This window comes from Perca flavescens, chromosome 10 (genome assembly GCF_004354835.1).
Source record: "Perca flavescens isolate YP-PL-M2 chromosome 10, PFLA_1.0, whole genome shotgun sequence".
Taxonomy (NCBI): Eukaryota; Metazoa; Chordata; class Actinopteri; order Perciformes; family Percidae; genus Perca; species Perca flavescens.
This window is the reverse complement of record NC_041340.1, coordinates 24,635,900-24,647,963: the sequence shown is the minus strand read 5'-3', so window position 1 is coordinate 24,647,963 and position 12,064 is coordinate 24,635,900. Positions and strand designations below refer to the sequence as shown.

General features: G+C 44.8%; 1 protein-coding gene across 2 annotated transcripts in view; it reads right to left on the bottom strand.

Moving 5' to 3' along the window:
• ppp2r2ba (protein phosphatase 2, regulatory subunit B, beta a) overlaps positions 1–12,064 on the bottom strand; it is a 48,124-nt gene that overhangs the window by 14,659 nt on the left and 21,401 nt on the right. Inside the window, exon 1 of one of the 2 annotated variants that reach the window (XM_028588942.1) lies at positions 5,955–6,098. The exons of the other annotated variant lie outside the window; for it this stretch is intronic. Within the exon in view, the coding sequence (XP_028444743.1) occupies positions 5,955–6,024 (70 nt within the window). The 5' untranslated portion in view covers positions 6,025–6,098. Of the gene's footprint in view, positions 1–5,954; positions 6,099–12,064 lie in introns of those variants that run through there. 2 annotated transcript variants of the gene reach the window in all.

The following is a 12,064-nucleotide window of genomic DNA, read 5'->3' as shown; positions in this document are numbered from 1 at the left end:
TTTTGCTTGTGCCAGATCACATTTTTATTACGTGAGCATCAGCAGGTTCAAGGTGGACTGGAATTAGCGGCAGGCTGATCAAATGTGTACTTACAGACACACACACACACACACACACACACACACACACACACACACACTCTCTCTCTCTCACACGCACACACAGCTTCATCAGCAGACCATAACCAGATGAAGCCCATAAATCCTGTGGCCAGCCAGGTCTGACATAGACAGGTCAGCGCTTCTTGATGCATCAGAGAGATGCTCGAGATAACACACATCCATCACTGGTAATAACACAGACAAGCCTGTTGGCCTGCTGCTGTGATGTGTGTGTGTGTGTGTGTGTGTGTGTGTGTGTGTGTGTGTGTGTGTGTGTGTGTGTGTGTGTGTGTGTGTGTGTGTGTGTGTGTGTGTGTGTGTGTGTGTGTGTGTGTGTGTGTGTGTGTGTGTGTGTGTGTGTGTGTGTGTGTGTGTGTGTGTGTGTGTGTGTGTAACTGTGTACGTACGACTGAAATAACACAGGCTCTTATCTGTTTCTATTCACCGATCTGACCCGCAATAACCCCCCCTTCAGCATGCAATATAGAATCCGGACTCAAACCAGCTGGATGGAAACATAGATATGCATTGATTCTGGAATGAAAAGTGTGCACGAGAAGCCAGAAATGCAGGGTAGGGAGCGAGGATATTGAATGTATTTATAGACGCCAGCGCATGCAGCATCTATCACACATAACACAAAGGGCCAACTGAAAGAAAAGAAGGGGGGAAGTCTGGGTAGGTAAGTAGGTCAATAAAAGATCCTATAGTGAGTCTCATCAGTATAGACTACAGCAAAGACCAAAATAGAAGTACCCCGGCTAACCTCTAGACAACATGTAATCCTGTCAGGGGTGAAAAAAAGAACCAACAAAAAACACACTGAGGCTTGATCCTGTGGCGTTGGAGGGTTGTGTAAGACAGACAGACCCAAAATGGTGTGACTGTATTGGAAAACTAGTTGCGTAAGCGGTGTGCAGCAATTCCAGGTAGAGAAAGGGACGTACGCAACACGGTGTCGTGTAAATGCTTTGTTAGTGCTAGACATGGAGAGGAGAGGATTACCGCACTTGTGCTGAGCTGCCTGCGTCAAAGGATCAGGCCGGGGGATAATTCATGTCCGTTCTCGCACTCTCTTTTCACTGGCCTGCTCTCGTTCCTTTTATGATAATCAACCATATGTATCGATTCGGCACTTCTTCTTTCATTCCAGGAACATGAACACGTACGCACGCATGTATCGCAGATAACGGCTTCGTTACGCACCGGCGACAATGGAGATCAATCGAAATTTTGAATAGACCCTGCTACCTACTGGTCCGGTGCCCAGCCAAATGATTAAGGCTTTATTAGCTGCACACAAAGCAACAGAACACAATGCAGCTCTCTTCATCTGAGGAGCATGACTCTTTGTAAGATCTGGAGTGAACAAGCTAATTAACCTGGTTTCTTCAGAATCAGCCCCTTGAGAATCAGACCGTGTGTGTGTGTGTGGGTGTGTGTGTGTGTGTGTGGGTGTGTGTGTGCATGCGCACGTGCGTGTGTATCCCCACACCCCAGGGAGTTAAGGGTGAAATGGGCGAGACGTGTTACTGCTTCACTTCTCGCACTTCATTAGCACATCGGCGTGGCACACATACGACTACAGACACAACACAGGACAGGGCGAAACGAGAAGAAGTGGCGAAAAGCACTTAAATCAGTGATGATCGATTCCTGCATGCGCTAACTCGAATACCAAGAGGGATCATATCAAATGCTTGTTATCTGGTATTCTCTTAGAAACTGAAGATGTAGGAGGGGGATGGTTGGGGAGGCTGGGGGTGCATAGAATTATAATCCACCACCAAAACAAAAGCTGTCTCTCCCTCTCTGTCTGCCTGTGCTGTTTGGTGCAATCCCTTTCATCTTCCTGTTTTCAACGCCCGGAATCAAACATTACCCTAGATGGTGGCGGTACAGACTGAAATCCTGTATCTACACTTCCCTCATCACCACGACATGAAAGGCTGCGAAGTGATGCCGCTTCCTCGACAGGACACGGGAATTAGCTATCAAAACTTACAAATGTATCCCATTATAAAGTCCGAAAAAAAGGTCAAACACTGCTTACCCTTCAGGCTAGCAATGCACCCAATGACTCGCGTACAGCACATTTATCATAGCAGCACTTCAAATGGCCAGGAAGCCAGTTAAGAAATAGAATATTTTTGTTATCGTCCTACAGTAGCAACACCACGGTATTCTTTAATAAATTCTCATTAAATTTTCATGGAGCTGCAGACTTAATAAGAAGCTAATCAGGGGATGAAAGCAGCTGCTGAATAAGGAGTGTGACTCGCCCCAACTTCACAGCTTGCCATTAAGCATTCGCCACCCTCACACCAACCCCCATACACACACATATAGACATTATCTTTCTTGCGCTACATGCCGAGGCGGGGTTCGGCGTTTTGAGTGTTTCGTAGTGAATAATGGATGGGACCTGGGGGTATGGTGGGCTAAGTCTTTTTAATGCCGGGGTCCTAAAGTGTGGCCCCAGGCCGTTTGCCTTGGCACAGGCAACCATAGGCGGTGCTCTGCTCTCATCAGCAGCTGCAATAAAGGCTGTGAGCTCTCCGTTACGGGACTGCATCAGTATTCAGCGGGGCTGGAGGGGTCACATCACACACAAGCTTGTACTCGTGTATCAGACATATAAGCAGCAAAGCAAGAAGAGATGGAGAGAAAGAGGGGGGCAGAGGAGAGAAGGTGGGGGATTACATGTCCCACCAATAGATCTTTTAGGTCGCTGTTCCGGTAGCTAAATTGTAAAGGACCAGAAATCAATAGCAAAGCAGACATTAGGTTAGGTCGTGCCTCACAGCGAGGAAGCTCTTTACATTTGTACACCCCTTGGTGTTCTACTGCTGTAATTTGACAATTCCATCCATTATGGGAACATCCAAGGTGCAGATTATGAAAATTAACTGAGACCCATGTTGTCGGGAGCGTAACGGTCCATTGACTCAACACGCACTGATATACACAGCTGCAGTGAGACACACACACCATCCATTCTGTCACCATTAGCATTGTGTCATCTGGAGGCGGCTAGCGAATGCAAATCAGACTGTAATGTCGTTTTCTTTCATCTCGACAAGAAGGATGTCTCTGGAAACTTTGCATTAAGGTTGAGAAGATTTTTTTTTTTTTACTACTCGCAGAGTGTGCGCATCATGTGCACGCACACGCCGGGTCAACGTAGCCGCCCGCAGACCCACTGAGACGTGGGATTGGTACAAACCAAAGGTCAGCAGGAGTGACATCATTAAAGTGTGACATCATTAAAGTGTCCTGCTGCCGTGGGCAAGTACGGCCTGAGGGAAATCCCTACCAGCTCGCCGCCACTCATCAGGGACCCGTGTGTGTGTGTGTGTGTGTGTGTGTGTGTGTGTGTGTGTGTGTGTGTGTGTGTGTGTGTGTGTGTGTGTGTGTGTGTGTGTGTGTGTGTGTGTGTGTGTGTGTGTGTGGTCTGAATGGACCGGGCCTGATGGAACATGTGCACTTAGGTAGATTTATGAGGACGGGCAATACACCCAGACACCGGCCCGTATGATCTTTGGCTTCAGACTGACTTCATACCACTTTAGAGAAGGAGCTATAGAGTGAAGGGGCACACACACACACACACACACTCATTCATGGTATATGAGGTGTGACGATCAGTCATAAATTACAGCAATAAAACATAACAAAAGTAGACGTTCCTTGTTTGAAAAGCGCAGATGGGCCACAGACTAGACAGTCCTTTGCTTTAAAGGAGACACACATTTACTCTCACCCACTTTCTCCTGATCAAATGAACGAAAGAGTGAGACAGAGGGACAGGAAGAAGCAGGAAGAGGAAGATCCCTACTGTTTTTCATCTCAGCGCACACATCAAACAAAAATATCCTTCACTCCCACCCCCACTTCACTTCTCCTCGCCCTGAACCAGTGTCTGTGTGTTTAGCAGTGACAGGGAGTCATCTGTAAGAGCAGGAGCGGAGCAAATGATGATGATTGCCCATTTTTTTAAATAAAGAAAAAAAAAACACATTGAGGGAAAGCAGCTAGATAAAACTGTGCGAATAAGACTTATCTCCTCCAAATCGCAGTGGCATCAGTACCCTGAGCTGATGGCGAATGGAACAGTGTGGCTCTGAGCCACCCTGCAACCACATATACCCTTCACCATTATGTACCCTCCTTATCCCTCTATTCTTACTATGGCATTCTATCAAATTCTGTAGCTCAAATATGTGCTATTTGGTTGTTTAATTATGGGATGTTCTATCATATTTAAGCTTTAAATAGTTTCTTTTTTGTCAGATTTTCTATTTCCAAACCTAGTGGTAAGTGGGTGGTGAAATGCCTGGTGTGAAAGAATTAAAGGCTGCCCCAGTGCTGCAGAGACTATTATTAAAACGGACTACACTGCAAGTAAAACCGTGTTTCAAAATGAACAATAAAGACTACTAATTGTACTTATTCCAAATATACGTAAATGGTTAGGTATATTTGGAATAAGTACAGTTATGAGTACAATGATTTATTAAAACCAGAATAATTAATGAGAAGGAAATAGGCACCCACATATGCACATAAAAGTTAACTGAAATATATTATTAACCTGAGGAAAAATAAGCATCGATGTGTAATTCGATTTATTTAGAGACAATGTATCATGTATGATTACATGACAGCATATTGACATGTTTAGCCATGTATAAAACAAGTCTGTTTTTAATGAGTATGATCAGTTCCAGTTCCCAATGGTTTTATTATCACGCTGATATCAGTACAGCAGTTAACATTCATATAACCACTCTGCATAATACAATGCAGTCAGGCTTATTATAATCATTGAATGGGGACCGAGGAGATTAATGATAGCTTTTTGCCTTTAAATCAATGTTTTATATTGATCACTGATCAATGAAGCAGCTTGCAGAGGAGAGGACCAGTGCAGCTGATTGGTGGAACATAAGGGAACTATTTCGCATCAATTAGTTAACAGGCTGATCATCAAGGGGCTGTTGTGTGGTCAATGAGGAGGAAACACACATGTGCCGGAGCAGCATTTATAACTGTGGGGCTACAGAAAACAGCTATTGTTCATTGTGTGTGTGGGTGTGTGTGTGTGTGTGTGTGTGTGTGTGTGTGTGTGTGGGAGATCCATATTCCAATGTATTATAAAATGAGGCCAAAAATTGAAATTGAATCTTCTCTTGTTTAATTCTTTCAACGAGTTAACAGAGAATGAGGAAAACACTTATTTTTCTTTCATCATTAATTCATAATTTTGTACTGCATCACATATTTACTAGACTCAGACGCTGAAGCAGCTGTACAGGAGGCTTTATTCCACTGCTGCTCATAGTCCATGCAGATTAAAGCCCTGAATCCCCTCGGTCAGGATGGTCATCCTAAAATAGCAGGCATGATGGGAAGCCACATCATCATCTCCTGCTCTGACACCACACGCTAAGCCACAAGCTCCATGTTTATGACAAATGAGTGAAATATTTCTCTAATATCCCCATAGCCGCTTAAATGTCTCTGCGAGGTGATTACATTTGCATTTACGCACTTTATGGGCCTAACAGCATCACTATGTAGCCTAATATATTCTTTTTTTTTATTTTATCACCCAGGCCATTTATAATAGGCCTATTAAGCTACATCATATTTGCTGTGATATTTTCTTAATAGTTATTTTTCAGTTTTTTTTTAATCTTCCTATGCAGTGACTTGTCTTTGCTGTGATATTAGCACCCCTCTAGCTACAGCCTCAGGTTATTTTCTGTGCCGCTAAAATAAAACAGCTTAAAAGGAGTCTCTCTCCCCCCCCCCCCTCGCTCCCCAACATCCATCATCGGTTTAAATACCTTCGGTGGCATAGTTGTGGTCGCGAAGGAAGCTGTTGTTGATTTTCCGGGTGTCACTCTCCTCCTCCATTGATAAATCGGCTGGTTCGGGATCCTGAAAGCTGCAGACCTGCTCCCATCCTGCCCGACACAGTCAGCAGGCGGGCCGTGGGACCAGCGGGGGGCCTGTCATGGCTCCAGATCTCCGGTCTAATCAACACAATCGCGATCAAATACCGGTGATGATGACGGGGGGGGATGATGTACGGGTAGGTCCTGTCCACACCTCAGGGCGCATCCAACCGCCCACCGTCCGCGACGCAGTGACAGTTCCGATTCCAACAGTGGCACAAATACCTTAATTATGATAGTGCTATTAGGTCCTCCGCTTCAGAGACATATGCATCTTCTCAAAATATGAAAAATATGCTCATTAGCCTATCACCATCGAGCGCCTGTAGAGCTGGTTAAAAAAAAAATAAGGGAAATAAATGCATTTCTTTTTTTTTTTGAAAGTGGCTCAACCCGCAGCTGCAGCAGCACTCCGTAAATCTCTTGTGGAGGATTTGAGTTTAGGCTGGCGAGATTTGCCCCCTCCCAGTGCCGGCGGGGCGGGCGGGATTATGCGTCAACAAGCTTGCTCCGATCACTTCGCTGTTTCCATGTCAGCCTCTCAGCTCCGCGCATCTCCAGAAAATAGCACCTTCGCCTTTCTGTATCCAGAGCCTGCAGGTTCTCCTCTCTCTCTCTCTCTCTCTCTCTCTCTCTCTCTCTCTCTCTCTCTCTCTCTCTCTCTCTCTCTCTCATTCATTCATTCATTCATTCGCCCAGCCACCGGCGTCAACTCAGCTGACTCACTGTGCCGGATAGCGCAGAGCTGTACTGTAGTTGCCCACTCTGCTGCTGCGCTTCAGTAAAGCAGGGCCCCTCCCATGCTGCCTGGCGGCTGGCTCTTTAAAAAAAAAAAAAAACACAGCAAATGTGACGCTCACTCGAACCACCAACACAGAGGAAGAGTTCATATTCTGCTCGCTCACAGCTTGGTGACCACCTACAAGGTCTGTGCGTATAAAGCCGAAAGATGGCTTATGGCCTGGGTTGCCCGGTAGCAGGTTGCCTCTTAAGCCCGGTATATCCTGCATCACCATTCCTCCATCCTGCTGCAGAGGCATGTATGGGCCTACACTGTCACAGCAGATTGAGCTCTGAGCATACTTGCTACTGTATGCTTTCCTCTCTGCATCTAGACCCAGTTCCCCAACAGCAGGCTTTATAAGATGTGTTATAGGAAGTGCATGACATGGCCAATTTCTGTCCAAAACATTTGAGGCTGGGCGTGAATTACAGATCAGAGAAATCAGAAATTGGAGCGGAGAGAGACACAAAGCAGTGAGGCAAAGAGATCGAGAAGGAAGGATAAGTAAGGGAAAAGACTGGAGAGCAACAAAGAGGGACAGAAAAAAAGGGCAGAAGAAAATAAAAAATCCCAGACGCTGATTAATTAGATTAGTAGGGCTGCAGTCTGCGCCTCTTTCGGGAAAGATCTCATTTCCATGCTGAGTTTTAATAACACCACACGTGTGTGTGTGTGTGTGTGTGTGTGTGTGTGTGTTGCATCAGTGTGGCTGTGGCATCCCTGCCCCTATCTACTCACTTACCCTAAATCTCTCATGCTCCACAAAGGGACTGGGTATATCTCCCCTGCACGAACCTCAACACACACACACACACACACACACACACACACACACACACACACACACACACACATACACACAGCAGCAGCAGCAGCAATAAAGAGATTGTGGAGCCCCCTCTCCTAAATGCATTAGCTCTCTAATCCATGGGACCATTTGCACATCCAATCCTCTGCTGCTGTACTAATGGGTATCTGGCTGTGAGGGTGGCAGGCTGCATAGCGGGAAAACAGGGCCTTCCTACACATGCTATTTTATACCCCATCACCCTCCAACCTCCATCTCCATTGGAATACATTAAAGTGTGTTATCCATACAGTGGGAAGGACTGATGCTGATGCTGATCACGCAGTCTGATTCTATAAATGAAAGATGCTGGAGCGTCTGCGAGGGCCAGCGATTCACATGCTTTCATATTTACAGTCCTCTGCACCCTTAAAGGTGCTCTAAGCGATGCCACGCGTTGTTTAGGCTACAACATTTTTTTGTGACATACAGCAAACATCTCCTCCCTATCCGCTAGCTGTCTGTCCCCTGAACACACGGTCTCTCTCTAGACAGCCCAGGCTCCACAAACAGCATCAAAAACAAACTGCGCCAACCTGCACCACGAAACATAACAAACAGTGTTCCAGCCAATAACCGACAAGAAGGATTTGGGGGTGGGGGTTGGGGGGTTAGTGCGCGTTCACATGAAGGGGGGTGTGGGGAGTGGAGGAGAGAGAAGCGTGAAGAGGGAAGTTAGCTAGAGGAGAGCTGTCCTAGACAACGACTAACGTTAGAATTATATTCTCTTGAATTTTGATATGGCCGACACACGACCAAAGAGAGGACTTTCCGATGAACAAATAGCAAAGAAGAGGGAAAGTAGTCCCGAATTTACATAGGAAAAGCCTTCGAAAGGTGGCGAGAACTGCGCCGGCAGAAGAGCTTCCAATCTGACATTCAGGTGGCTCTGTTTTTGCCGGACAGGTGGGTAAATCCAGTTGGGTTTTTCTAAATGGACGTTCATGTTCGCCTTACTTACGCAGGGGACAGGATAAGGAGGAGGGAGGGGCGAGCTAGCCTCCATCTTGTTTGACAATACTTCGAACGTCAACAAGAAGTGACATCACCCCAACATCGCTTAGAGCACCTTTAATGAATCTGCAGAGAAACTCTGCCATCCCTGACCCTCTCCGATCTGACTGAGTGGTCAGTGGTGCTTTCCACTGCTCCCTTGAGGGATGGGTTAAATGCAGAGAATGAATTTCGCTACGTGTATGTGACAAATAAAGTACCTTACCTTACCTTTCCAATCTCTATCAATATTTAAACAGGCTCTATGAGCACAAAAGAAACACACAGCGTTCCTCTTCCACAAAAGACTTCGGCTAAGTTACAGCTGAGCAGCAAACATTGAAATGGAATCAGTGAAACAATGGATTTAGTAGAATGAATCGGCATGGATGAGAGGTTGAGGTCTTTTAGATTTTGTTGGGATGTGAGGGGGGAAAATTAAGAGGCGGAGAAGCAGACAGATGAAGGGCAGGGCTGGCAGTTAAAGGCACAGAGATATTTGACTGTATAATGAGGGAAGAAGTGGTGAATGCTGCTCGGAGCCAGAGTCTGGGATCAATGCTGCCTCTCTAATAACATCCGCCATCTCCCTCCCTGCCTCTGTCCCATTCCCTGTGCATATATGCCAATCTCCTCTCCCTCTTAACCCCCTTCCACTTCTCTTCCCCCTCTTTCCTACCAAGACCAAATGTGACAACACTGGCTCCAATGCCAATGGAAAGCATCTCAGAGCAACAACACTGACTGGAAACCAGTCTGGCTCTTAAATTGATGCATTCACGTGACCTGGCAAGTGATCCCAGGTCGATACATCCATAGACTGAGATACTTTATGCACACGTTCTCATGTTTCTGCACCCTATGGCTCATTTAATGCTCCCTTCCTCTACCTCCAGCTACTTTTTCTCTTCTGCTACCTCACTTCTCTTGCTCATTACAACCCATCTCCCACTCCGCTGGGTAAAAGACTAGTGACGGCGCGTCTACAGCCCAGCTGCTGTGTGTCAGACTTGCAGGAAATGCTCAGGGGGCCACCAGAATTGGAGAGCGTGTCCTCAATTCTCCTCGATCGTATGGACAAAGTGGGTTAAATTAGGCTCTAGCAGCCCAAACATAGGGACACGATCACATGGCAATGATATTTTAGTCACGCCCAATTGCTTTCCTTGATGTGTGGTAATTGCTTGACCTGGGGATGCCGTTGTAGGGCGACAGGCAGCAAAGACGCTGTCTGCATACCAAGCAGCATAAATGCACACACATGTACACAAGTATAGATATTTGACTTATACGTACTCCACCTTCACTCCAATTCCCTCACAGCTCAAGATTGCAGTCAATAGCCTATTGACAACAGGATCATTTCTGGTTTAAATAGGGTAATATATTGATTATTCTTCATCCAGTTTATTCAACAAATATGACATTAAGATAAATGAAAACAAAATTAATGTAATACTCATATTGTTAATCATAATTTGAGACATAAAGTAGATAATAGAACAACTAAAAATGGAAAACCTATTGTGAAATAAATTGAATTGACTGATAGATTGTGACTCAATTGTAAACTGCGTTCCTTCTAAACAGTAACTGTAACGCCTTGAGGATAAATGAACAAAGATTTTAGCAAATCCATCCATAAAATCTTATCAAATACTTTTGAAGACAAGATATGCCAATAAAAATGCCCAACAGATTTGAGAAGTGCATATGACGATTTCCTCTAAATGTATACACAGACGAGAATGTTATTAGTTGTGCAGGTATTTGGTACTAAAACCAAAGTATTGGACAAAATAAAATGTTGACCTGACGATGATGCTAGTGGAAAAGTTGAGGTATCAGCAAAGTTATTACAATTCGTCTGAGGGGGATGTGTGTTCCAAATGTCATGGCAATCGATTGAATAGTTGCCAAGACATTTCAATGAAAGCCAAAAATGTCAACTTCGCCTTGGTGCTATAGAGGAAAAGCCAAGGAGTCGCCAAAGTCAGTAGGATTTATCCTAGCAATCCATTCAACAGCTGTTAAGATACTTCAGTCTGCTGCATTGACCAACCAACCAATATGGCCATCCATAGAGCCGCTAGCCTGGCTAAATGATCTAACTATGAAGAATTCCTGCTAATTCATTAACAATACTGCCCACAATGAGATTAAAATGAATAGCTGCCACAATGTAAATATCTGACAGTAGACAAATCTATATTATCAATGGTATATACAGTCATAGTGGCAAACCCTATGTGAGAGGCACAAAAATCAAGAAATTGTTTAACATTTTGACTAAAGGACACAATGGTTCCAAGAGCAGAAGGGTCAGTTTCCATCAGTCTCTCCCTTTATTTCCAGGTTTATTGTATAATCACTAAATGTCTCAGTCCGCCACAACATATATTGTTATCTTCAGAACAAGTCATTATGCCATAATTTGGCATATGAGTTGTGTAATTCTGTGCTGTGACACTTGCTCTATTATATATTTTATGAAAAAGGGATTTCAATGCAATGGATGTCAAGAGGGTTGAAGTTAGTGATGGGACTTCTAAAAAGTCACTTTTACATCTTCATCTTTGCTGCACAAAGATGGATGAAATCACTATGTGCAATATACTATACAGTAAAGCCTATTTCGTGGCTGAGCTGATTTAATACGACATCCCTCAGTCAGACAAGCTGCATCAGAGTGCTCTAGCTGAGCTACAAAGTCGTCATGGTTATACTTTTAACTGCCTGCTCACTGGTGTTAGATCTCGTCAAAGTTATTAAACAAATAGGGATCATTCAGTAGCATGAGATTCTCCCTCCAACCATTTATAGCCTTCCATTAGCCATGCAACCCACCCTGGCATTAAGATGAGCTAAACACATGGGGGTAATAGGATTGCCCTCGCCGTCCATCTGTCAGGGGACTGAGCAGCAGCAAACCCCGGGGACGCAGCACCCTGGCCTGCATACACCTGCTCAGTCTGCCCTTTCTTTGCACTTTCTTCTTCGGAGATATTTATTCAGTAATAAAACATATCCTCTGTGAAAGTAAAACACATTCATTCAAGTGTGTAAATGTCATATGGAGTAGGTAAAATGCTGAAAAATAACACGCTCTGTGGGAGTTTATAACCTTCTGGCTTTAAATATTATAAAATGCAGCTACTGTTCTGTTAATAGAGTACAGAAGGAGATGCATGGCAGTAGCTGGTGAGTGAAGAGAGCGCAAGAACAGGGTGGGGGAGGAACACTGAGGAGAGCGGAGGGGCCTGAGAGAGGGAAGGATACAAAGATAAAAAAGATGAATGTATAGTTTTGGTAGAGGGCATTTAATCGAGCCTCGAGGCTGTCCCTAAATCAGCGGCCTTTACTCTTGCTGCCATT